At 35.3% G+C, this 25690-nt stretch overlaps 1 protein-coding gene across 1 annotated transcript; it reads right to left on the bottom strand.

The window, feature by feature from the left end:
- Positions 1–6353: 6353 nt before the first annotated feature.
- LOC127934127 (extracellular calcium-sensing receptor-like) lies at positions 6354–9865 on the bottom strand. The gene is made up of 6 exons (XM_052531290.1): positions 9657–9865; positions 9182–9470; positions 8321–9076; positions 7979–8206; positions 7348–7471; positions 6354–7255 (listed from the first exon to the last, which is right to left on the bottom strand). The coding sequence occupies exons 1-6, from the start codon at positions 9863–9865 to the stop codon at positions 6354–6356; spliced, it is 2508 nt and encodes an 835-aa protein (XP_052387250.1).
- Positions 9866–25690: the final 15825 nt, after the last annotated feature.

Here is a 25690-nt window from a genome sequence, read left to right as displayed (position 1 = left end):
GGAGAGATCGTAGGTATCAGCTAAGGACATCTTGGATTCATCACTTATCAGAGACTTTCACCAAACTCACCCAGATCGTCCGGCACCCAGACCAAGGGGTCGTCCTAGAAGAACACCTAGAGGTGTTCCTAGGGGGAGGGAATCTGTAACGTTTGATCAGGCTCCAGTCCACCAGAGGGAGCCTTCACCTGAATATCGAACTCTGCCATTTCCTGTTCCTGCCACATCATTTCCTGTCTTGTCATTTCCTGTCACCCTGTATATAAGTCATTTGTTTGCACTGCCATTTTGTGAAGTATTGCCAGTTCACTGCCTTACTAAGCGTTCTTTCATTGTTCCATTGTTGATACTTGTTATGATCTTTGCTTTTGCTCTTTTGACTCACGTTTTTGGATTACTGTTTTGGATTTGTCTGCCAGTGGATTGTTTTGCCTGTGTTTTGACCCAAGCCTGTGACCTGACCACGAGTTGTGAATATTGTTTGGATTTTATGCTCAGATCCTATAATAAAGACCCACTTATGGAATCCACTCAGCCTAAATCCTCCTTACAGCATGACAGCATACTAATAAAAATGATGTACCCCCCCCCCTCTATTATAGATCAGTGTGTGTCCCATAGTAAACCAAATAAATATTACATGATAACGGTTAAAAACTCTCTATCTTTCTTTTCATGTAAGGATTCTACGATTATTTGTACCAAGAATAATAATATAAAATTTAATACAATCATAATTAAGTAGTTTAATGCACTTGACTAATTTGCTTAATTTTGAAATGATAATGTATCATTCTGTTTTGACTTGCCATTTCAAAGACTACATTTTAACAATACTACACTTCATTAAAATGTATCTGATCATTTAACCATTATAATGCAATATTGTATTTATCTTGTTTATCATGGGTCGCATAATATGCTGCCAGATCTTAGCCTGATTTTGGCCACATATTACTGGACTGATCTGGGCCACACTCCTCCCACCAACAATCGGCCCTCATGTTGTTTGCCAGATCCCCGCCATGCCATCATTGCCACACGTGGCCCAGCTCTGGCTGAAAGGGTACATGTCATTGCCGACTGGAGACCAGCAGTGCAACAAAAGAAATGATTATTTTAAAAGATTGACTCAAACGAATCATCTGTTCACGAATCGGATCATGAACTTGCATTACAGAGCCAAAGATTATCTATTCTTGAACATGTCGAATGAATAAAGATTTCAAGGTCATCTGTAAAGCACATAAAGGTATTGTTTGACTTCATAAACTCTTATTTCATGCATGATTTGTATGGATCTGTTAACTGAATGCAAAGTGTAAATTGTGATTGTTTGAATGCGGAATATAGGAGTTGCTAAATGAACAGGTTGCTACACGCTTTTTTTTGTTTCAACGGAGAATCAGTTGCCGTATTGTTGAAATCCCAAAATCGTTTACTTAAATATAAAATTAATAAATGACATCAAAATAAAAGTAATCACTGGTAATCTAAAATACTTTTCAGATGAAACCATAATCTGATTAACCCTTATTTTAAATGTAATTATAATGAAATACAGTTAATCATATTTTGTATTTTGAACACCGTTACATGTATTTTTGTTACTCCCCAGCCCTGGTTGTCTGTGGTATGTTTCAATTGCAAAACAATAAGAAATGCCGGAAATAGCACAACAAATTTTGAGAAAAGCCACCGCAAAATCAGTGAATTTAGGCCGCAAAAATCTGAAAAAATTCTATGAAATCCTAGAAGGACTGATATATATGTATGTGTGTGTTTGTGTCCCAGTTACACTTATCCTGGTTAAATATAAACTGTCACATTATCCTGGTTAAATATTTCACAAAAAAAATAATTTTATTCATATTAATATTACTTTTTTACAAATGTGTTTTACAAATGTGTATATCAATAAAATACTAATTATACATATCATAGTGATTTTTATTAATTTGTATATTTATTCCAAAATAATAACTAAAGGCAGTAACAATTTGGACGATATTCTGGCAAGTTTACAATAATGTTTCATTAGTTCATTAGTTCAACATTCAATAACTACTTTAACATGAACTAAGAATAAACAATAGCCTACTTCTACAGCACTTGTTAATCTTAATTATTATACGGCTCTGTGGAATACTTGACCATCCAGCAGTACTTTATTTCCCGATATCAACCGCCAAATTGAATAACACATCACTCATCCGGGTATGAGTTATCTTGACTGGTACTACTCATATGCTTAATGAGTCACTCCTCTAATGTTGACTGTCTGGCGCCACATTGGGGTTAAAAACACTAACCGCCTTGTGTTACAATGGAAGATTTTAGAATTTCAACATACACTCACCTAAAGGATTATTAGGAACACCATACTAATACTGTATTTGACCCCATTTTGCCTGTAGAACTGCCTTAATTCTACGTGGCATTGATTCAACAAGGTGCTGAAAGCATTCTTTAGAAATGTTGGCACATATTGATAGGATAGCATCTTGCAGTTGATGGAGATTTGTGGGATGCACATCCAGGGCACGAAGCTCCCGTTCCACCACATCCGAAAGATCAAGGGTTGAGATCTGGTGACTGTGGGGGCCATTTTAGTACAGTGAACTCATTGTCATGTTCGAGAAACCAATTTGAAATGATTCGAGCTTTGTGCAATATCCTGCTGGAAGTAGCCATCAGAGGATGGGTACATGGTGGTCATAAAGGGATGGACACGGTCAGAAACAATGCTCAGGTAGGCCATGGCATTTAAACGATGCCCAATTGGCACTAAGGGACCTAAAGGGTGCCAAGAAAACATCCCCCACACCATTACACTACCACCACCAGCCTGCACAGTGGTAACAAGGCATGATGGATCCATGTTCTCATTCTATTCACGCCAAATTCTGACTCTACCATCTGAATGTCTCAACAGAAATCGAGACTAGGCAACATTTTTCCTGTCTTCAACTGTCCAATTTTGGTGAGCTCGTGCAAATCGTAGCCTCTTTTTCCTATTTGAAGTTGAGATGAGTGGTACCTGGTGGGGTCTTCTGCTGTTGTAGCCCATCCGCCTCAAGGTTGTGCATGTTGTGGCTTCACAAATGCTTTGCTGCATACCTTGGTTGTAACAAGTGGTTATTTCAGTCAAAGTTGTTCTTCTATCAGCTTGAATCAGTCGGCCCATTCTCCTCTTACCTCTAGCATCAACAAGGCATTTTTCGCTCACAGGACTGCTGCACACTGGATGTTTTTCCCTTTTCACACCATTCTTTGTAAACCCTAGAAATGGTTGTGCGTGAAAATCCCAGTAACTGAGCAGATTGTGAAATACTTAGACCAGCCCGTCTGGCACCAACAACCATGCCACACTCAAAATAGCTTAAATCACCTTTCTTTCCCATTCAGACATTCAGTTTGTAGTTCAGGAGATTGTCTTGACCAGGACCACACCCCTAAATGCATTGAAGCAACTGCCATGTGATTGGTTGATTAGATAATTGCATTAATGATAAATTGAAACAGTGTTCCTAATAATCCTTTAGGTGAGTGTATATGGTAAAAACAAATCTTTTTAGCCATGTAATAAGCAGGATAATGTACATCCAGTCAGTTATCATCTCAGAATAAACCCCTTCATGCTGATACTATACCCCTTCACTTGGTGTCAGGGTCCTAATCACTAAGTCAATATTATTATTTATTAAATGCATTATTAAAATCAAAAGTTGTGTTTGTTAACATTCATTTATGTACTTTGAATGAACATGAACCAACAAATAACAAATGTACTTTGTAATACTGTAATAATTGTTTATTATTTGTTCATGTTAGTTTGTTAAACTGTAACAATGTTCTTTTGTGGGAAGGAGGAGGCGGGAATATAAAGAACCCAATGTAGGTAAAAATCTAAGATATAAAGGCAGGCTATTCCAACGCTGAGGGGCCACCACTGGAAACGCCCGGTCACTACTCAGTTTTAATCTTATAATTATATTAATAGATCCTTACTTTTATGTAGCACTTTTCTAGGCACTCAAAGTGCTTTAAATTGTCAGGGGGTATCTCCTCATCCACCACCAGTGTGCAGCATCTACCTGGATGATGCGATGATGAGTGATGATGCCAATCAGTAGATATGGGGATTGGTAGGAGGCTATGATTGTCGGAGGCCATTGGGTGAATTAAGCCAGGATGCCGAGGTCACACCTCTACTCTTTTTCGAAAGAAATCTTGGGATTTTTAATGACCACAGAGAGTCAGGACCTCGGTTTAACGTCTCATCCAAAGGACGGGGCTTGTTGACAGTATAGTGTCCCCATCACTGCACTGGGGTCCTAGGACCCACACAGACCACAGGGTGAGCACCCCCTGCTGGCCTCACTAGCACCACTTCCAGCAACAACCTAGTTTTCCCAGGAGGTCTCCCATCCAGGTACTGACCAGGCTCAGCCCTGCTTAGCTTCAGTCCTAGGGACGTCTATAATAAACTGGTTTGATGACCTTAGATTCCTATGAGGTTTGTGTATGGTCCTGTCAACTTTGCACTGGCTCCCTTATTGAATAATGAATTCAGGTTGTGCTGATGGACGATAGTATTGTGTACCATCGATAGTCAGAGATATCGACGATAGCAAATGTCTCTGCCAATAGTCAAGGAGATATTAGGCTCATTCTCCTATTAATGTATTATATAATAATTATTATTATTATTATGATTATTATTATTATTTTTATTAGATGGCCTATTATAATTTGGCTGTCAAACTGCCCAGCTATTTCACTTCAGCGGCTTGTTTTTCACCGTTGACTGATTTTTGCACGATATGAGTTGCGTCCGACTATATATGAACTAGCTGTTTTAAGCTGAGACACTGCAGGCAAAACACTGTTTTTTCAAGCACCTGTCAATTTTGAGATTTTGGGCTCTTTGGTTTTTCATAAAGTGCTTTTTCAAACTAGTGGAAGGAAAACATCCAAAAGACACTGTTAAGTGTTTCTTTTATAGCACTTTATCTGTTTGTGTCAATAGATTTCAATTACAATACATATTTTTAAAGGCCGTTTTCTCAGAATGAGTTTTTCTTCAACACTGAGCCATAAATCTTCAGTAGCACTTATACACACCAAAATTGAAATTTTTATTCCTGTCTATATTCTGAAGGTTTTTACAGAGGGATTTGTTCATATATATTTTCCATGATTATATACAACATTTTATTCCCCCCAAAATTGTGAAAATATAATGTTTTCTGGCTGTTCAATGTATTTTCTGAATTATGGAGTGACAAAAAAAGATAACCAGAATTCCCTTAAAGTTTTTTTTTTTTTTTAGTTTATCAGAATGTTTGAATGTATATTTTTTCGATTACTGGTGACTCCATATTCTCTGTCTTTACTTATAAAGCCCTGAATGTTTTAGCTCCTCAATACTTGAGCGACCTCGTATTGCATTATAGAACAGGTTCAAAAAAGGCTGTAATAATCCAAATGAGCAAAAAATCCATAATCCAGGCAAGCAAACACAATTTAACTAGAAACTAGAGTAAAAGAATCATATGACTGAAGATAAACAAACTAAAAGTCCACAAAAATGGGTTTAACAGCATATAATTGTGACTGCATCCTGTTCGCAGACTTGTACCACACAAACTACATCACACAGTGCAATTGCAGAACAGAGATCAGCCAAAAAATAAAAATAAAAATCACATTTATGGCTGGTCGACCAGTGTATCTCTAGAACCTGAAACTTTCCCACACTGCTGATTTAAAACGACTTGTTCCATCTGAACTCACCATAGCTGTTTTGGATTGCTGTGCAGATCATCTTTTCATCTGCTCTTTCCTGTTGTGGCGGTTAGCGGTGCATTACCATTCATGCCCCTACTGATCTGATCACCTGTGACTGACTGTATACATACTGATTTCATGGAAAGAACCACAGCGTCCTTAACGTGATGGTTCCGAACAAATGCATGAACTGTTACACCTCTAGTATTAAGGCTTTTGTTTGAATGTTCAGAATCTTGCTTCTTGTGTATAGACATTTGTAAATATTTTAAAATACTGTTCAGTGCTCTGTTAATTATTTAAACATAAATGGGGGAGAAAAGAAGAGAAGGAAGAAGAAAAACAGCAGTACAGTACACAGGAATCCCAATAGCCCTTTTTTTATATATTTATTTGGGAGGGTGCATGCGTGTTATTATGAAAACAATTATTTTATATATATATATATATATATATATATATATATATATATATATATATATATATATATATACATATATATATATATATATATATATATATATATATATATATATATATACACACATATAATTCAAGTCTTAAAATGTTTTTCCCATCATATGTTTCTTTGTATTTTGGTCAGGCTTAAGAAGGATGATATAACATTTAGGTGCAAATATGCAGAATAGTAAACCAAAGCTTGAGGCTAAAATGGCAAATATCTCCACCGCTACAGTATATTTTCCAGGGGAACTGACATAAGCTGGTATAAATGTGATCCATACAGCACAGAATATTAGCATACTGAATGTGATGAATTTGGCTTCATTGAAGTTGTCAGGCAATGTGCGAGCCAGAAAAGCCAAAATGAAGCACAAAACAGCCAGTAGGCCAATATAACCCAAAACAGCCCAGAAACTTATAGAAGAACCCAAACTGCACTCAAGAATGATCTTTTCCTTAAAATATTTCATATTTTTGTATGGAAATGGAGGTGAAATTGTTAGCCATAGCACACATATAAGAATTTGTATAAATGTAAGGGCAAGAACACTGAGTCGTTGTTGTGCAGGTCCAAACCATTTCATGACATTACTTCCTGGAAGTGTAGCCTTGAAAGCCATTAACACCACTATTGTTTTACCCAGAACACAGGAGATACAGAGAACAAAAGTGATCCCAAATGCTGTGTGACGCAACATACAGGACCACTCATTAGGCTGACCAATGAAAGTAAGTGAACAGAGGAAACAAAGAGTCAGAGAGAAGAGTAGCAGGAAACTCAGCTCTGAGTTGTTGGCTTTAACTATGGGGGTGTCTCTCATTCTGTAAAACAGGATGGCCACCAACGCAGTAAATCCTGCTCCGAAGAGTGAAAAAAAGGCTAGCACTATACCCATAACTTCTGTGAATGACAGAAACTCTACAGCCTTTAACACACATTTAGTTTTCTCAGCATTAGACCAGTATTCCCGTGGACACTGCTTGCAGTTATTTGAATCTGGAAAGAAAGTTTCAGTAACTAGTTGTAGACAAAAGAAAACAATGATTTTGACATGAATGATATGGACTGTCAGATTGACTGAAGATTACCTGTCTCATTACTGATTTCTCCTTCTGCACATGGAATACAGTCATAACAGCAGACAGGCCTTCCTTTTTGTGCAGCCTTCCTAGTGCCTGGGAGACAACTTTCACTGCAAACAGAATTTGGCTTCTACAATTTAAAATATACATATAGTTATTTATAGACTCTGAAGAATGTAGATATGTGTCGAGATGTTTAGTACAGAATAGTGCATAATTGGAGCATGTAATATGTGAGTTTTGTCATATTTGTGTTTTATTATTATTATTATTATCATCATTATTATTTATTTTTTTGTATGTGTGTGTGTTTGTGTACTTAGGTTTTTATTTATAATTTTGTTCAAAACTGATTCATGGACAATATTCTTCTGGTCACTTGATAAAACCTGCATTATTTGACTTTCCTGGAATTGTCATCCTGAAAATTAGAGCGAATGGCTATTTTAGCCATCAGGAATCAATACATTGATGGTTATCTATATTTTTTCACACTGTTGACTGATATGACCAACTTTCACTCATAATGGTGCAGCATTATCTTTGCTAATTTGTTGTCTTTCACAAAGGTCAATTCAAGTAGATACATTTTTAGTTATGTTTCCTCAGTTTAGATATTTACAGATAATTGATTTACCTCCAGTTGTCCTTTTGCCCAGATTATGTTTTCAGTTTTGAGCACAAATTGTTGGTCAGGGGGCAATGAGGCATCATAGTATCCCACTGATTTGAAATGTAATGATCCATCAGAGTCTTGCTGCCAGTTCACAACTTCATATTGGGCTACTGCGGCACCAGTTCTGTCAAACCACACACGATCTCCGAACTTCACAGTAAAATTTACTTTTTTCAGCGCCTCAACCACCTAATATGAAAAAGATAGTTCTGGTACATTATCATTGATATTTTTGAAAACATTGTTCACCAAAACTATTGTTACTCTTTTTTATTTTCTATTGATTTGATTTATATCTTTTACCTGCTGTGGTTGTATAGTCAGGTCTTTCTCACAACCTTCTTGTTCTTTGCACTTTAGTAGACTGTGCAGTGAATGAGCCACAGCATAAACTGCTTTGTAGACGTGACTTGAATATCTTTGTTCAGGCACATCTTCATTGTACTTTTTCAGTGCAAGTAGATCTTGATATTTGCTGCAATTTATCTCATGTTGAGAGATATTCCCCTTAATCTGTGAGCATGGAAAAGCTGTGTCCCAAAATTCTTTTACAACATAATCAGAAAACCCTTCCAAGTTTATTTTTCTCAATGCAAACCCCAGAGACCCTCCCATCACCTGAAAACTCTTTGGAGTAATCAGACTCTTTGATGTTATCCATCCTTCCACTCCAATTATTTGGAGGCCTGTAATATTCAGAGTATTTAACTGATCAATAAGTAAGCCCATCTCAATAAATGAAACAAATGCAACAATCACTTTTGCAGTGCCTTTTTTTATTGTATCTACCACTTTTTTAAGTTTTTCTGGCTCTGTTCGATAGAATCTCTCAGAGTACTCTACACAAATCCCCTCTTTCTGTGCTGTATTTAGAAATATGGCCATCCCATAGTTTCCATAGTCATTGTCACTGTTCACTGTTCCCACCCAAGACCAGCCTAAGTGCTTGACAATGTATGCAAGTGCTCTGCTCTGGTGGTAATCACTAGAAATTGTCCTGAAGAATGAGGGGTGATCTTTCCTATTACTGAGACATTCACACGAGGCTGTGTGACTTATCTGAAAGAAAGAAGAAGAAGAAAATGAAAACAAACAATGAAACAGTCATCTGTATGTCAGAATCACATCAGTATAATTATCCCAGCTATTTTTATTGGTCTTTACCACTGGAATTTTAAAAGGTCCTGTAGTTCTGGACAGAATAACTGTGGCAGAAGACTCTGTTTCTCCTATGATAGCATGTATAGAAGATTCTCCATTACATGTCTCCCCTGCTGCAAACTCTGGACCATTCATCAGTCCCATAGTTGCACTCATAGAAGACATTCTTGAACTACAGGTATCATATATTTGGTAACCAATAGAAACATTTGGGAGCAACATTTGACTTCTATTTATCTCTTCAATGGCAAAGATCATTATTTGAGCCAGCCTAAAATCTGGTAGATTCACACTGTGAAAACAGTAAACCAGTATGATAAATAGCAAGTAATTAAATACATTATAGCATAAGGATCATATTTCCATAAAAAAAAAAGAACATTTAGATATGATGCATTACATTGTTACATAATATACTAACTGTTTAACTTATGCATAATATATTCGCTTGTTTCTCAATATTTGCAATGTAACAAACCTGGAGCATAAGAGAGGCTGAGGTTTTTGTGTAAACTCAAATGAAGGTAAAGTTTCTTTACTGTGCATTGCAAAAATTCCTCCAATAGTTGCTTCACCATCCTTTGAAAGTAGTGGGTACTTCGCATCTCCCATCATTTGGCAAAGTATTTTTTCTGCCTTTGTGTGAAAGTGATTGAAAAGTGTGAGTGTGTAAAGAAAGAGAAGCATCCCAAAGATTGTTCAGCTGTGACTGATGAATGCAAATGATCTGATAAATGATTTTCAAATCTATTATATATATATATATATATATATATATATATATAGAGAGAGAGAGAGAGAGAGAGAGAGAGAGAGAGAGATACTAAGGATGAATGATTGAGAACATACTGTATGATGTCAAAGAGCAGGGCATGAGACAAGTCAATCAAGAAAGCAATCTAAATAAATGGCATCATATTTATTTATTTATTTACACGAAAAAGACCCACATACCCACATCTACATTAAAAAGTTTGTAAAAAAGCATTTTATTGCTTACACACTTGTTTGATTGTTAAAGTATATTTTGCCTAGGTTTGCCAGGCGTATCGGCACCTTATGAGGGACAATAACATTAAAAGGAAAAATGTTTGAAAATTGGTTAAAAAAGGGGGAAAAATATATTAATTCAATTTACTTAATAACAAATGTTATATCAGCACCCCCAACAACCATCCCCCTCCCCCCCCCCCCCAAAAAAAAAGGAATATCTGAAATAATGCATATTCACAAAAAGGGCATTTATACTGTATGTGGCAAGCTTTTCTTGCAATCTTCGACCCCTCATATTTTTGAGTACTTTTAATGATGTTCTCATAACAAGGTTCGGGAGGAGCGCATCAGATACTTAGCCTAATCAACACAGGTGGACCACAATCTAGTAATCAATCCCACAGTATAAAATTAGCTGACTTACCTCTATCCATTGACGACTCCTTCTTCCTGCTGAAAAAAAAAAAACAATAGAAACCATTACAGAATTTGTAATGGTTTTAATGGTTCTTATTGGAATTCTAATGGTTGTAATGGACACTGTAATGATCTCTGTGGGTCTCTATTGGTATTGTGCTTTCTTCTATTCGTGGCATGTATAGTCTATTGGATACCATTAAGGACCAATAGAACACCTTTAGAAACTTCTGGTGGTATCTACTGGACACCAGTAGAAACCATTATGACTCCAATAAATGTTGTGGTTTCTTTGGAAAACTATTTAATCCTAAAATGTGCACTAACGTAACCGGATAACGTTACATCACTTACATAGAGCGAGAAAATGGACTGAAACCTTCAGGTTTTGATCTTTCATGGTAAACACATAAATACAAACTTGTTCTGTGATTTCAGAAGTGCCAGAAAAAAACCTCTATGACACAGGAGAAGTTCCTGATTTTAACATTTCTGAAGGGAGCTGCTGACAGAGAGGATGAAAACACACACATTTTGATGTCCACGCTGTAGGAGCATTACTAAATAAGTAAAACTAAAATATATATATATATTGTAAATTATTATGTAAATGATATATTCTGTGAATTATTATTTTTCTTTTCTGCATTTCACCTCTGCTATAGTTTATGCCTTATACCTGGCATTGTATAATAAATATTGTTGTCTCTGTGACAGTATGCGTATGTTCCTAGGTTCTTCCATGCTGATGGCTGTGCTCTAGAGTCATATCTCCTGTCGAAGAACATTTTTAGACATTATGAACCATGAATAGTAAGCAATTCGTCAAACATACACTACCATTCAAAAATGTAAGGGTCAGATTTGTCATGTATTTCAAAGACATCTTTTATGCTCACCACTACTGCATTTATTTGATTAAAATACAGTAAAATTGTGAAATTACCTTTTTTTTTTAATAATAATTTTTTATTTAAGTTTGTTTTAATAAGTGATCAAAGCTGAATTTTCAGCATCATTACTCCAGTCTCCAGTGTCACACAATCCTTCAGAAATAATGCTTTGTGAAAACAAGAATACAATTGTACAAAATATTCAGAGGTGGAAAGAGTACAAAAATATTCTACTCAAGTAAAAGTACCATTACATTAATGAAATTTTACTTAAGTACAAGTAAAAGTACCAGCCTAAAAATCTACTCAAGTAAAAGTAAAAAGTAGCTCATTTAAAATTTACTCAGAGTAAAAATTACTTAGTTACATTTTAACAGTGGGAGGGAGTCAAAAATGGGACAGGCCAAGGGTGTCAAACTCAGTTCCTGGAGGGCCACAGTCCTGCACAGTTTAGATATAACCCTAATTAAACACACCTGATCCAGCTAATCTAATCATTTAGGTTTATTTGAAAACTACATGATATGTGTGCTGGAGCAGGGTTAGAACTAAACTCTGCAGGGCTACGGCCCTCCAGAAACTGAGTTTGACACCCCTGGGATAGGCCTATTAATCTCAAACTAGTTGTTTTTAATTAAAGGAATCAGTTATTTAGAATAATAAAACATTTGGGCTGTAACCAGGCAAATCAGTATCAACAAACTCATCTTTTAATGCAGAGGAAATGCAGAAGATTCATTGGAAGTGGCATTTAGATGTATTACACTGTTTAGTGCAGGACAAGAATGCATTTAACCTGCAGTTACAAATGCATGAATAATGTTTTGATATACAAGACATAAAATGTTGAATACTCATTTGAAATGATAAGAAATTAATTATTTAAAAAAAAATCAAAAAGATACTTTAAATGTGAAATTAAAATGGCCAGTATGTGTCAGCAAGTCACTGTTAATAAGTGAGTCATTGCGATTGAACCGAATCATTTAAACGGTTGATTCATTCAGGAACGAAACACTTTCACGTTGCTCAGAGACGCACAACTGTGCTTTGGTGGCTGTGTTTGGAATTATTTTCTGTTGTAGAAATAGAGCTAAAAAAGGCAATATGGTGTCTAAAACGCAAGTCTCTTAATTAACTTGTTTACTGAACTGTTATATATTTGTATGTATATATTCATAATGATTTTTAGAGGAAAAGACGGCATTCTTTGTGTGATTCTGATTTAATATATGAAATATGTGAAATTGTGCGCGCACATCATTAAAACAAAAATTATGATATTATCGCAGACGATATATATAGCACACTCCTCACCACTGTCTTTTTGGCTAATTTGTGCAAAACCTCTTGCTAAAATGTCAAAGCTTCATTTTACCACCAATGCAACGATGCAATTATTTAGCTTACCTCTACATTCTTGGAAAGGGTTGATGTCTTGTCGAGATTTTATAAGCTGCTAGTTTGGTCTTCCTAGGCAAGTACAGCTTACACTGCATAATAGAGCATACATATGGCCAGGGGTTCACTTCATTTCCTTCGAGTTACACTTCAGAATATGATGGGGTTTCGTTTTCAGCGGTGTATGCACCACTAATGCCTGCTGTGTCCGTCTGCATCTTTCTTGTGATTTTAGCGCCAGTTTGCCCTCCTGCTCCTGCCCATTATTTACTGCTGTAGTTCCAGGGAGCGATTTATTTTTTTACTCAGTAATTAATGTGTTTTAAAATGTAGCGAAGTACAATACTTCAAACAAAAAATACTTAAGTAAAAGTAAAATTACAGATTTAAAAAATTACTTTAAAAAGTATTAGTACACAAAAAAGCTACTCAATTACAGTAACGCGAGTAAATGTAATTCGTTACTTTCCACCTCTGAACATATTCACATATAAAGCAGTTATTTGAAATTGTACTAATATTTCACAACATTACCGTTTTTATTTATGATCAAATAAATGCAGTTTTCTTAGTGTACATGAGACTTATTTCAGAAACATAAAAAAATCTCTATCTCCAAGCTACACACTCTCACACCAGTGACTGTTAAAAATCATTTAAACTTTGTGTCAGTACATCGTAAATAGGAAAAGGCATCAGATCACCGTCTGTGATTTGTTGGGTCGTGCCGCATTCAGTGTAGAGAGCATCACTGATTATAAAAGGCTCTGTTGTATTTTGTTGTGCTGTCCAGTCACGACAGTGTTAGAACTCTTGTTAAATATCATTACATATGATGTATGATGCCATTCAGCACTGATAGATCTTTTCTATTTCAGAGACTGAAAATCATTGATAAACCACAAGGTTACTGTAACATATTTAAACAATATTAATAAGAATGAATAAAAATGCATCTGTGATTTAATATTGCTTCTTATTTTTCAGTGGAAAGTTTTCATTAAACACATAGCTTTCTTCTCATCTTTGTGCATTTTCAAATGTTGTGCATATTTCTGAATATTTTTTTTTTTTACTTCATAATATTGGTTGTCTTCTTTTGTTTTAGAGTTTAGCTCCAACCCCAGTTAAGCAGACCTGAGCAGCTGATCAAGGATCAGCAGAAACTCTGCAGAATGGTGCTCCTCCAGCCCAGGACTGGACACCAGTGTTGTAAGTCATTCTGTCTCTTTATATTGCATGTACAGAACATATTGCAGGAGATCTCAACATTGTCTCCTAAGGTCCACTTACATGCAGTTTTGCTCCAACCTGCAGTGCACCTGAACACATTAATCGAGGTCTAACTATTAGTGTTGTCACAGTACCAATTTCAGTACCAAAGCAAAACATGCTAATTATTATTAATTATTATTATTAGCCGCACTTATGCTAACAATTAACTACTCTAATAACAGTGTTCATTTCAATCCGACATTCAAATTACAGTTATATATATATCCTGATAAATACAGGTGCTGGTCATATAATTAGAATATCATCAAAAAGTTGATTTCACTAATTCCATTCAAAAAGTGAAACTTGTATATTATATTCATTCATTACACACAGACTGATATATTTCAAATCTTTATTTCTTTTAATTTTGATGTTTATAACTGACAACTAAGGAAAATCCCAAATTCAGTATCCCAGAAAATTTGAATGTTGTTAAAAAGTTCAATATTGAAGACACCTGGTGCCACACTCTAATCAGCTAATTAACTCAAAACAACTGCAAAGCCTTTAAATGATCTCTCAGTCTAGTTCACTAGGCTACACAATCATGCCGGGTTTCTGCAGGGTTTAATCAGTCAAATTTAAGACTTTTTAAGACCTTTTTATGATTATTAGGATTTGAATTTATGACCTACACAAATTACGATAAATAACTTTCTAATATAATCTAAATAATTACTTTCAAAAGTTTTTTTTTTTTATTATTGACTTTCATTGAAAGTAACAAGTTTTATTATTCAAAGAGTTATTCTATTATTTCTTAAGATTAAGAAACTGAAGCCTTTGACTTATTTTTCTTGAGTATCAAGAACACAGGAAAACCTAACAATTGTAACATTGTAAAGTAACATTGTAAATTAACAATTATTTTATGGCCAAAATAACAAGTGTTATTGGTGTTTGGTCACCGTATTGAACACCCACACAGGGCCGTAGCTGGGGTCAGCAGGGAACCCAGTGAAGGTTGTACCAAGGGGCCCTGTTTGAAATTGTTTAGTTTGTATGTTCGTTTATTTCTATTTATTTGTGCTATTTACACAATCTTTCAGTTTTTTTCAAGTTTGTAGGTGTCCAGGTACAGAAACCGAATAATTAAATGTAAAATAGCACTGTATAGTCTTCAATGTAAAAATAAAATATAAAATCAAACCAAAATTTATTCAGACACCTTGAACATTTCTCACATTATTACAGTTTATTTGCTATTGCTTCTAAAATGGTTATAAAATATGACAAGAATTTAGAGTTTAACTCTGTCAGAACAAATTTGTCTTGATAATGTCATAACTTTGACAGAAATGTACGTAATGGATTACAATCAACCAAAACTACAGACAACTGTTATTATGAAAATATTTACACAACTATCAATACTTTGTTGACCAATTACCAAGCAATGCTTCATTTTGTTCAGACTGTGGTGTGAAAAGGTTGCATTAGCAATTCAGAAACAAAAACACATAAGCAATGCATGGTGCTTTATAAGGTGCTGAATAATTGTTGGTCCCAATTTTATATAGATAGATAGATAAAACATTTATATCTATTTCACTAGTAGTTCACTGTATGAAGATTCTTTGGGTATAATATGTCACAGTTTGCTTATACTCACTTACATAAATGTATTAGTGTTCTGTACCTACTAGTAAAATATGTATATCAAAAATTATATCTGGAGTCTGAATAATTTTTGGTTTGACTGTGCATAAATGAATGCAGTCAAGAGCAGGGAGTGATTTTTCTTTCATTTTCTTGGATTAACAGTACAGCAGCTAGTAGCTAAATTAGGTGCGGTCACTTTAAGAGATGATGAACGCATTTTTTCCCTCAACCGTTTACTTTCACCTAAGAAATAACAGTAAACGTTTTTTCGAGCATATACTTTCCAAGGCGGGTATTTTGACATATTTTGTATGTATTTGTCGGCACAAGAGCAAAAAGAAGAAAATTCGGTGTACAAGCGTTTTGAGACGCCTTTCTCTTCGTGAACCCTGAACACCTGAACACCGTGGTACTGAATTGGGCTCTTTCACATCCTTTTGTTTGTTCAAAACTGCGATTTAGTATTTGTTCGTTCATGTGCAGGAGGGACTGTCCGTGATACGCGGCTCTCTCTCTCCGCACCGAGCTACTCAGTTCAGCTTTTCCGCGTCTTGTGTTTGGCTGCTTGATACCGAGTGTTAGCGACGGGCTTGAGCCAGCTACTAAATGCACTGTCTTCGAGCCATGGATCGTTAAAGGCACATTTTACCATTGTGATAGACAGGATGATTTCAATTAAGCTAAGCAGTGACTCAGTATGACACTCAGTATGTTCGGAGTTCGCGTGGGTTTCTGTGAAAGTCCTTCTGACAAGTCTGTATGCTGCTGCATGGACCTTGTAGTTCTGGAACGCTGTGATACCAGTGTGATACCACCCAGATTCCTCATACAGAACTACAACAGGTGAAAAAAATGAATGCCGTTGCTAGCGCATTTTGATGGAAGAACAAATTAATGGACTAGCATATCAATTTAAGACGTGGCTAAATTTTTTTTATGACCTTGTATGGAAAATCCAGATGTTCTTATGACCTTTTATGGGCTTAAATTCTTATTGTTAAATTTATGACTTTTTATGACTTTTTATGGACCCGCGGAAACCCTGATCATGGAGAAGACTGCTGGCTTTACAGTTGTCCAAAAGACGACCATTGACACCTTGCACAAGGAGGACAAGACACACAAGGTCATTTCAAAAGAGGCTGGCTGTTCAAAGAGCTCTGTGTCCAAGCACATTAATAGAGAGGCAAAGGGAAGGAAAATATGTTTTGTACAAGTGTACAAGTAATAGGGATAACCGCACCCTGGAGAGGATTGTGAAACAAAACCCATTCAAAAATGTGGGGGAGATTCACAAAGAGTGGACTGCAGCTGGAGTCAGTGCTTCAAGAACCACTACACACAGACGTATGCAAGACATGGGTTTCAGCTGTCGCATTCCTTGTGTCAAAACACTCTTGAACAACAGACAGAACCAGAAGTGTCTCGCTTCAAAAAGGACTGGACTGCTGCTGAGTAGTGATATATCAGACCCGAGAATGCAGAATAGCTGTAGGCCACTATCAGAGCAACTTGGGCACTCATAACACCTGAGCAGTGCTTTGCTGCAGTAATTCAGACAAAAGGAGCCCCAACTAAGTATTGAGTGTTGTACATGCTCATACTTTTCATGTTCATACTTTTCAGTTGGCCAAGATTTCTAAAAATCCTTTCTTTGTATTGGTCTTAAGTTATACTCTAATTTTCTGAGATAATGAATTTGGGATTTTCTTTAGTTGTCAGATATAAATAAATATATCAGTCTGTGTGTAATGAATGAATATAATATACAAGTTTCACTTTTTGAATTGAAATGATGATATTCTAATTATATGACCAGCACCTGTATACACAGAATGACTAATTGAACTGCTTTTATAGTTTTAATAATACATTTATTTGCAATGAATAAAGGGATTTTACATTTGATTATTTGTTTTTCTTACTTGAATTCTTTTGTTTGGATGTAAAATAAAAAAGTGAATTATTATTAAGAAAAGAGCTGCAGGTAAAGATGCAATGTTGCTCAGTGATTTTTGTTTGGAACGTTTATAAAATAGAAAAGAGTTGACTTTGCCAACTCTTTCAACTTCAAACGGCCGTAGCTCAGTAATTTTTTTGTCAGATTTCAGCAAGTTGTACATCATTTTGAAGGACTTTTTAATGAGAAAAAAAACCTCAACTGATTCTTGCTCATTGTGACTAACTTTGCCAGCACAGGTCACATATGCTACTTAATTTCCTCTTGAGAGTGGTCAGATTTAAAGTCTGAGATTAGTCCATCAGTTCTTGAATTTCAATTTTTGTTTATATGTGTGCGTGTGTGTGTGTTCAAAACAAGAGTGTCTGTCTCAGAAGCTGAAGAAAAGAGGTCACACCTTATAGGAAATAAATGCCTCCTAAGTGTATGGAAATACCTGGCTGAGGAGATCAGTGACATAAACCAGATAAAACTGTCAGTGGTAAGTGTTTACATATCCATATCCGAATGGAATTGCTACAACCTCTTATCTAATATGACTCGAAGTGAATAGAGACTATGTACCATAAAAAGTAGACAATGTAATTATTCAAGCATATTTGTGAAACTGGACCACAAAACCAGTTACAAGGGTAATTGTTTTTATTTTATTTTTTAGATTTTTATATCAATAATAATAATAATAATAATAATAATAAATAAGTTTTCCATTGATGTATGGTTTGTTAGGAGGACAATATTTGTCTGAGATACAACTATTTGAAAATCTGGAATCTGATGGTGCTAGAAAATCTGTGAAAAATATTTCAAATCCAAAGCAAAGCATTTTATTAATAAAAAATTAAGCCCTGAACACCAGAACACCGCGAGTACTGAATTGGGCTCTTTCACATATTTTTGTTTGTTCAAACTGCGATTTGTATTTGTTCGTTCAGGTGCAGGAGGGACTTCGAGGAGAACTTGGCAGATGAGAGCTCGGTTCAGTGTCGCTGTCCGTGATACGCGGCTCTCTCTCTCGTGTGCACCGACCACGCGAGTAACTAACTGCTTTGTTCAGCTTTTTGGCGTCTTGTGTTTGGATGCTTTAATGTTTAAATCAACAAGCGGCACAGCTTAAAACACGTTAAAAAGCTTTCGTAACGATGCCCAGCAGTGGCCCGTCAACTGTCCTGAGCATCTTTTTAGGCTGGCCTCAGCCAGTCGGTTATATAAAATATCAAGGTGAAAGTCATCATAGCTTGCTTAGTATAGACCCATCTCCCAACCCAACTTTGAGAATAGATTAACAGATAAGAGTCTCGCGTTAATGCAGCACGTTAACGTTGTTAACGGCCCACCACTAGTTTAAACATTTCATACGTCATCTATGTTGTATTCTGAATAAAATTGTGACATTTCAAACTTCCACATCATTGCATTCTGTTTTTATTCACAATGTCCCAACTTTTTTGTTATCGGGGTTTGTATGTAGGCCTAATTCGGCATGTTAAATGGTTAATAAAAATAGTTTGCCCCTAATGGGAAAGAAAATTTCTGACGCTGATAGAATCATTTCTGGTAAGTGCAGGTTTGAAGTAAATTTAATTTCACTTTTCAGATTTCAAAATTAAATTACTAAATTAATTGGGGTGAGACCCTGATTTTATGCTGATTAAGAGACCATTGTGGTGGCAATTTTTTACCTTTATTTAACGGTACACAAATGGACCCTTCAAAAAGGGTACAATCCTTGATATGACATATGTATGTATATATATATATATATATATGTATATGTATATATGTATATATATACATACATACATATATATATATATATATATATATATATATATACATACATACATACATATATATATATATAATGTATGTATGTATGTATATATATATATATATATGTGTGTATGTATGTATGTATGTATGTATATATATATATATATATATATATATATATATATATATATATATATATATATACATACATACATACATACATACACACATATATATATATATATATACATACATACATACATTATATATATATATATGTGTGTATGTACATACATGCATACACACCAGAGGTTGTTTTAAGTGTTATTAATTAAGCCCTCTTTAAAGTGCAAAAAAAAAAAGTTAATTATTATGTTAAAAATAAAGTTAATGTACAAGATTAGACATAAAATCTAGAGTCTTCAGACAGATGTATACATTTCAACATTTATTGAACAAATGGGCAAACTGGCAACTTTAAAGCATATACCAGATGTGTAGAGGTTAATTAGTTACATTCATTAAGTGTTGCACAGAAACATAAAATAGTTAATAAAACACAACATCATCAAATTTACCTAGACATGAACAAATATTACATGTAGATTTGAGTTGTGTAGCATCCATGAATGATGTTCCTGGTTGTCTCATCAGCGAGCAGGTATGACTGCGTTGCCTCTTCTCAGCAATCAAGCTGTTCTTGTTAATGCCTGCAGATAAAAGAGAAAAGTAACAGTCAAGGTCACCTTTCCAACTGATTTTATTTATATTAAATGTGTTTTTCATATACCACCCATCTGGCAATATTTTGAGGCAGACAATAGGAAGTGACAGAAATCTCCAAATGTACACTTTTGAAGATGTTTTTCAGCTTGACAGGATGACATTTTTCCAGGTCCCTTGCAGCCTTGTGATGATGTGGAAATCGTATGAAGTAGGAGACCAATGGATACAATATCGCTGTCCATTCTAGATAAAAATATATGACAAAATACGCAAAATAAATAAAATAAATGCATGAACACAGACTACAGTTACAGCAAAATATAGATATTCTTATTCTGAAATATAGTCTAACCTTAGACAATCGGTTTCTTCATCCTTTACAGCTGATTCAGAAGTCAATTGGGTCCTTGAAGGTCTTGGGAGAAGCAGGAACTTGGCTTCTTCAAAAGAAAGAAAAAAACAATGACAACAACAAAACAAAAATTAATGACAACATCTCTCTCAGGAACCATTCTGCTAAGTTGATTGTGTAGTCACACAGTGGCTCTGTTCACAACCTGGCATTAGAACGCATCTTGGGTGCCACATATGGCCATATACTTTTATTACAGGATTCGTTAAAAATGAACATTTAATCAGTTTACTCAGCCTTTTGTTATCTATGTAACACGACTGAATATAAAGTATTAAAGTGGTAGTGGTGTAGACTGTCGATGGAAGGAAATTATTTCATTCAAAATATCTTCTAGAGCGGCAACTAACGATAATTTTTTCTGTCGACTAATCTAACGATTATTTTTTCGATTAGTCGACTACTCTAATGATTATTTTTATTACAATAAATAATTAATCTAGTGTTCTTTTTGATTAGCTAATGAATCCTTTGGATAACTTTACAAAAAAATATAAGTATAACTTCTAATATATTATTTCAACCTTTATTCATTTTCAACCAATGTGGTTGAAGTTTTTACAGTATATAAAAATAAAGAGGCAAAGAAAATAATTTTACTTTGGTAAATATGAGTTTATGATAGCGATTATAATTAAACCACAGTAGACACAAATTTACAGTCTGAGATGTCATGAAATGTTCTTTAGCATCACAAACCATAAAATGTAGTCAGGGTTCTGCTATGGTTTAGCATGGTTTCCAGAGATCTGGAGCTGATTCTGGCTGATTCGGGGTAGCTCGGTGGTTTGTTGCCTTTTAAGGGGCTGTTCACATATCGCGTCTTTTGCGCGCTCAAGTTCGTTATTTCCAATGTAGGCGTGTGGTATGCGCGCTCATAATGGAAGTGACGTGCACGTGAAAACAGGCGCGTCCACACCGCATCGAGTTAGAGTTAAAAACATCTCAACTTTTCAGAATGCTGCAAGCGCATCGCGGGTCATGTGACAAGAACTAACCAATCAGCTTCATCCTTTCCCAAAACAACGTTGAAAGCTCAGCTAAGATGAATGAACTGCTGATCATAGCTGTATATGGATTGCCATTTTGAAATAAATTTAGTAGTAGAGCTACTGCAAGTGATTTTTAGTGCTGCAAATCCATTTATCCTTTGCGGAAATTTCTGCGTATTCATGGAGAGAGCACTTCATGGTTGCCTAGCAACGGCAGATGCCCCAGGGGCACAACTGCCTGAGCGCTTTGGAAAGAAGGAGAAAGCGACGCGACTAGCGTTTTCCACGCGTGTATAGGCGCGATATGTGAGCAGCCCCTAGCACATGTTCGAAACCCGAGCCAACAAAGACTTACTTTATTTTTTATTTGATCCTTACTTCAGCAGCAATTTAACCAGTTAAACCGTAACACCGGAGAGTGCCAGGATGTTTTCCTCTGAGGTGCTCATGCATCGCAGTTGTGCTGCCGTGGTACACCATATCAGTTTTACAAAGGGCCATTTTATTTGGCCTTTGTTTAAACTATTCCCATATTTTTGATAACAGCGGTCTCTGTTTTTGTGATAGAATGCAACTTTCTCCATTCCCAGTATGCCATTAAGCGAGATGTAAACAGTGTGACGCGTCGACCCATTTCACGCACGTCGACGTATTTTTGTACTCGACGTAATCGATGACGTTGACGCGACGTTGCAGCACTAATATCTTCATTTGTGTTTTGAAAATGAATGCAAGTTTTGCAGGTTTGGAATGACAGAGACTGAGAAATTATGACAATTTTCCAATTTTTTGGTCAACAAACCATTTATCTTTTTGCAGTTTGATATCTTAAATTAGTAATTAGTAAATTCCAGGTGTGAACATGAACTAAAATTGTGTGCCTGCCCAGTTATACTTTAATTTTTCATATTCATTTGTGCGTTTTTAATTTCTACTGCCCACAGAATAACATATAAATGAGACAGACTCACACTTCTGGCGTAATCTTCAGGCCTTCCATCCTGAAGGCCTTCCATCACTCACACTCAGAGTCATCAGACTCACAAGAGCTTCCTTCACTTCACACTGCAGAAGACGGGGCCAATTCTTTTGAAAAATGATTAAAAAAACTGTTATTTCAGTTATTTAGATAAGTAAATGTAGTGAAACAATTGTGATTACCCCTAATTATGAGTATGATGAGAACTGTCTATAAAATGTGTGTCAAATCATGAACTTTATTTTTTTAATTTTTTATATACACAGCAAAAAGTCCAGTGTTAAATTAACTCTCAAAGAGTTGATTTCAACACTTTTTCAGAGTTTATATAGCTCCACACTCTCCAGAGTTAAAATAACACTTTCAAAATAGTTAAATATTTAACACAATGCCAGAGTTCCTAATTTGACTCCAAATAAAGTGTTAAAATGACACTAGAAGAGATACAGAAAAACAACACTGTTCAGAGTTGCATGTTTAAGGTGGTTAAATCTGTATGGTCTCAAAGATCTACAAAATAATGTTATATAAACAACAGCACACAAAATATTTGCCACTGACTTGTTTATTTGTAATTCTCACTTGTAGTGCATTTTGAAGTCGAATTAAAACATTACAAAAGAAGGTATGATATACAAACTTTCATCCACAACACTGTATGGACTTTGAATATCAAATGGCTTATAGAATTGAATTTCTGACATTTTGATAATACACCTTTCCTCACTTTGTACTACTCTGAATGCATGATGATGTTCATCAAAATTCTCTGTAAATAGTTTGTTTACCAACAGATGAATGCAATTTTCAACCAAAAGTACATCACTTATTTGACAGAAGACTGGCATTTCACTTTCTATTGCACTGCACACCACAAGTCCAGCTCTATATTCTACACCATCAACTTTAACCCAACTGGCTGAGAAAACATCTTTTGATACGAACATTTCAAGCATTTGATTGCTGACCTCATTCCCTATGGAAAATGGTTTAATTGGCCCAAACTCATTATGTTTGAGGGTGAAGGTTTCCCAATGGTACGCAATGGCCATCTGATGCTTTTTAGCTAATGATTTTAATATGTTTTTGAAATTTAAAAAAAAAAAATCTTTGAACATCTTATGTTTGGCTTCGAACCTCATTGACCACATATATAATAAGGGGCCAATTTTCCTTATAGAAGAAGGGTAATGTATCATATAATGATGTTTAGGAATCAAATTTTTATGAGGATACAAGTACTTGAATAGTTTGTGATGGTCAGCGATCAAGTGCTTCAAATACACTGTCAAACCTGAAGTGAGACAAGGTGAAAACACAATGTTCATTATTTGAAGTAACATAAGCAACAAACTCCAGTGTTTGTTTCCTGAAGGAACAATGTCTCCTAACAAAAGTGGGAGATTTTTCACAAGACATAATGTCTGAATGGAATTTAAACCAATGCTATTACCAGCACTATCCAAAATAACCTTTGTGGGACGATTTTTCCGTTCTAAAAATTTATAATCAAAAGAATAAATCCTTGAAAGTAAATCCTCTTCAGATATAAAGTTTTGTGTGAGATGTCCAAAAAGCAATTTGATTTCATATTGAACCACGCCCTCATGAAGGTCATGCATTATATCAAATGAGTAGTTATTGCTAACATGAAAGTACTTCAGTGTATTAATTATGGATTTTTTTTTTTCAAAGCATATAGTGACCTCAATTGTGGGTTTTCATGGAGAGACTTGCAATGTATTTCAAAGATTTCTTGTCCACGAAGGACCACCTTAGGATCATCCTCACTGTATACTGTTTGAGAATCATTCTTTTCAATTAAACAAAGGCGACAGAAATGATGGCTATTAAATGACTCATTAAAACCAAGAATTGAATGCATTCCTAGATTATCACCAGTGATTTGTGCGATGGTGCCGTATATCTGCTCATCTGAGAATGATAGACTTAATCCTTGGCTTTCAAGTATTTTTATATCATTTATCAATGGATCCAGTATAACATCTAAACCGTACTTTCTTACATCTTGTGTGTGAAAAAGTGCTAACAAATGAATGTTCATCAGAACTGAGTTAAATTTTGGAGGCAAGTTTCTTACAATAAAATAAAGGCAGCCAATTTTGTGGATACTACGTTTGGAGCCAAGGGGGTTAGCGGTTTCAAAATCATCATAGTATATTTGAATTTGTAATGCATGTCTTTTTGTTGTAAATAAAGGGTGGGATTTAAAATAACTTCCATCGCTAAAATCTGTAAAAGTGTCAGGCTCTGATCTACAATCTTTCCTTAGGAGATCACAAATGTCTGGATTTCTGCACATGAATTTCAATGTTTCTAAAATTGGCACATATATAAAAGTATCATTCACTGGAACTTGGTCATAAGTACCAGATTTCTTATTCAATTTGTTGTCATACCGCACACCTAATGTTATCTCATTGGGCTCTACAACTCCCCATTTTTCTTTAAAGTATTTATTACGTTTCCATTCTGTATTCAAATTTGTGAATGGGTTTTCTAATTTTTCAAAAGATTCATTTATTACAGTTTTGTAGGGGTCATTTGTAGGCAAAGCAGAAAGTATGTTATGCTTTGCCTGAGAGTTAAGCTCATCTGTTAGCTCCTCTAAATCTCCCATAATTGAGGACACCAAACTGTTTGAAATCTCACTTGCTTGTATTTTGGCCACAATGGATTCACACAATTCTTTAGTTGAATTTTTAGTAAGCCCTGAATCATTGTTATCAGATAAAGCACTGGAACAAGGAGATAAATGCTGGGGATTCATAAGGTCCTCCAAAGCATGAGATGAGCTTGCCACTGGCTCACTTGAGGAACATCCAACAGTTGAAGTTGGAGCAATCAGCTGAATGCTGCTATGAACACTATTAAGGTGCTTACGAAAACCTGCATATGTTTGGAACTGATGCCTACAACCTTGCTGAGAACAAATTAATTTGAACTTAGATCCAGGATAATAACTATGTTCACCTCTTAAATGGGAAATCAACTGTTGACTCTCTGGGTGCTCTTTTTGACAAATAAAACAGATCAGAATTCTGTCAACATCATACTGCCCGACT

This window comes from Carassius gibelio, chromosome A18 (genome assembly GCF_023724105.1).
Source record: "Carassius gibelio isolate Cgi1373 ecotype wild population from Czech Republic chromosome A18, carGib1.2-hapl.c, whole genome shotgun sequence".
NCBI lineage: Eukaryota > Metazoa > Chordata > Actinopteri > Cypriniformes > Cyprinidae > Carassius > Carassius gibelio.
Note: the sequence above shows the minus strand (reverse complement) of the source record. Positions and strands in the feature narration are given on the sequence as shown.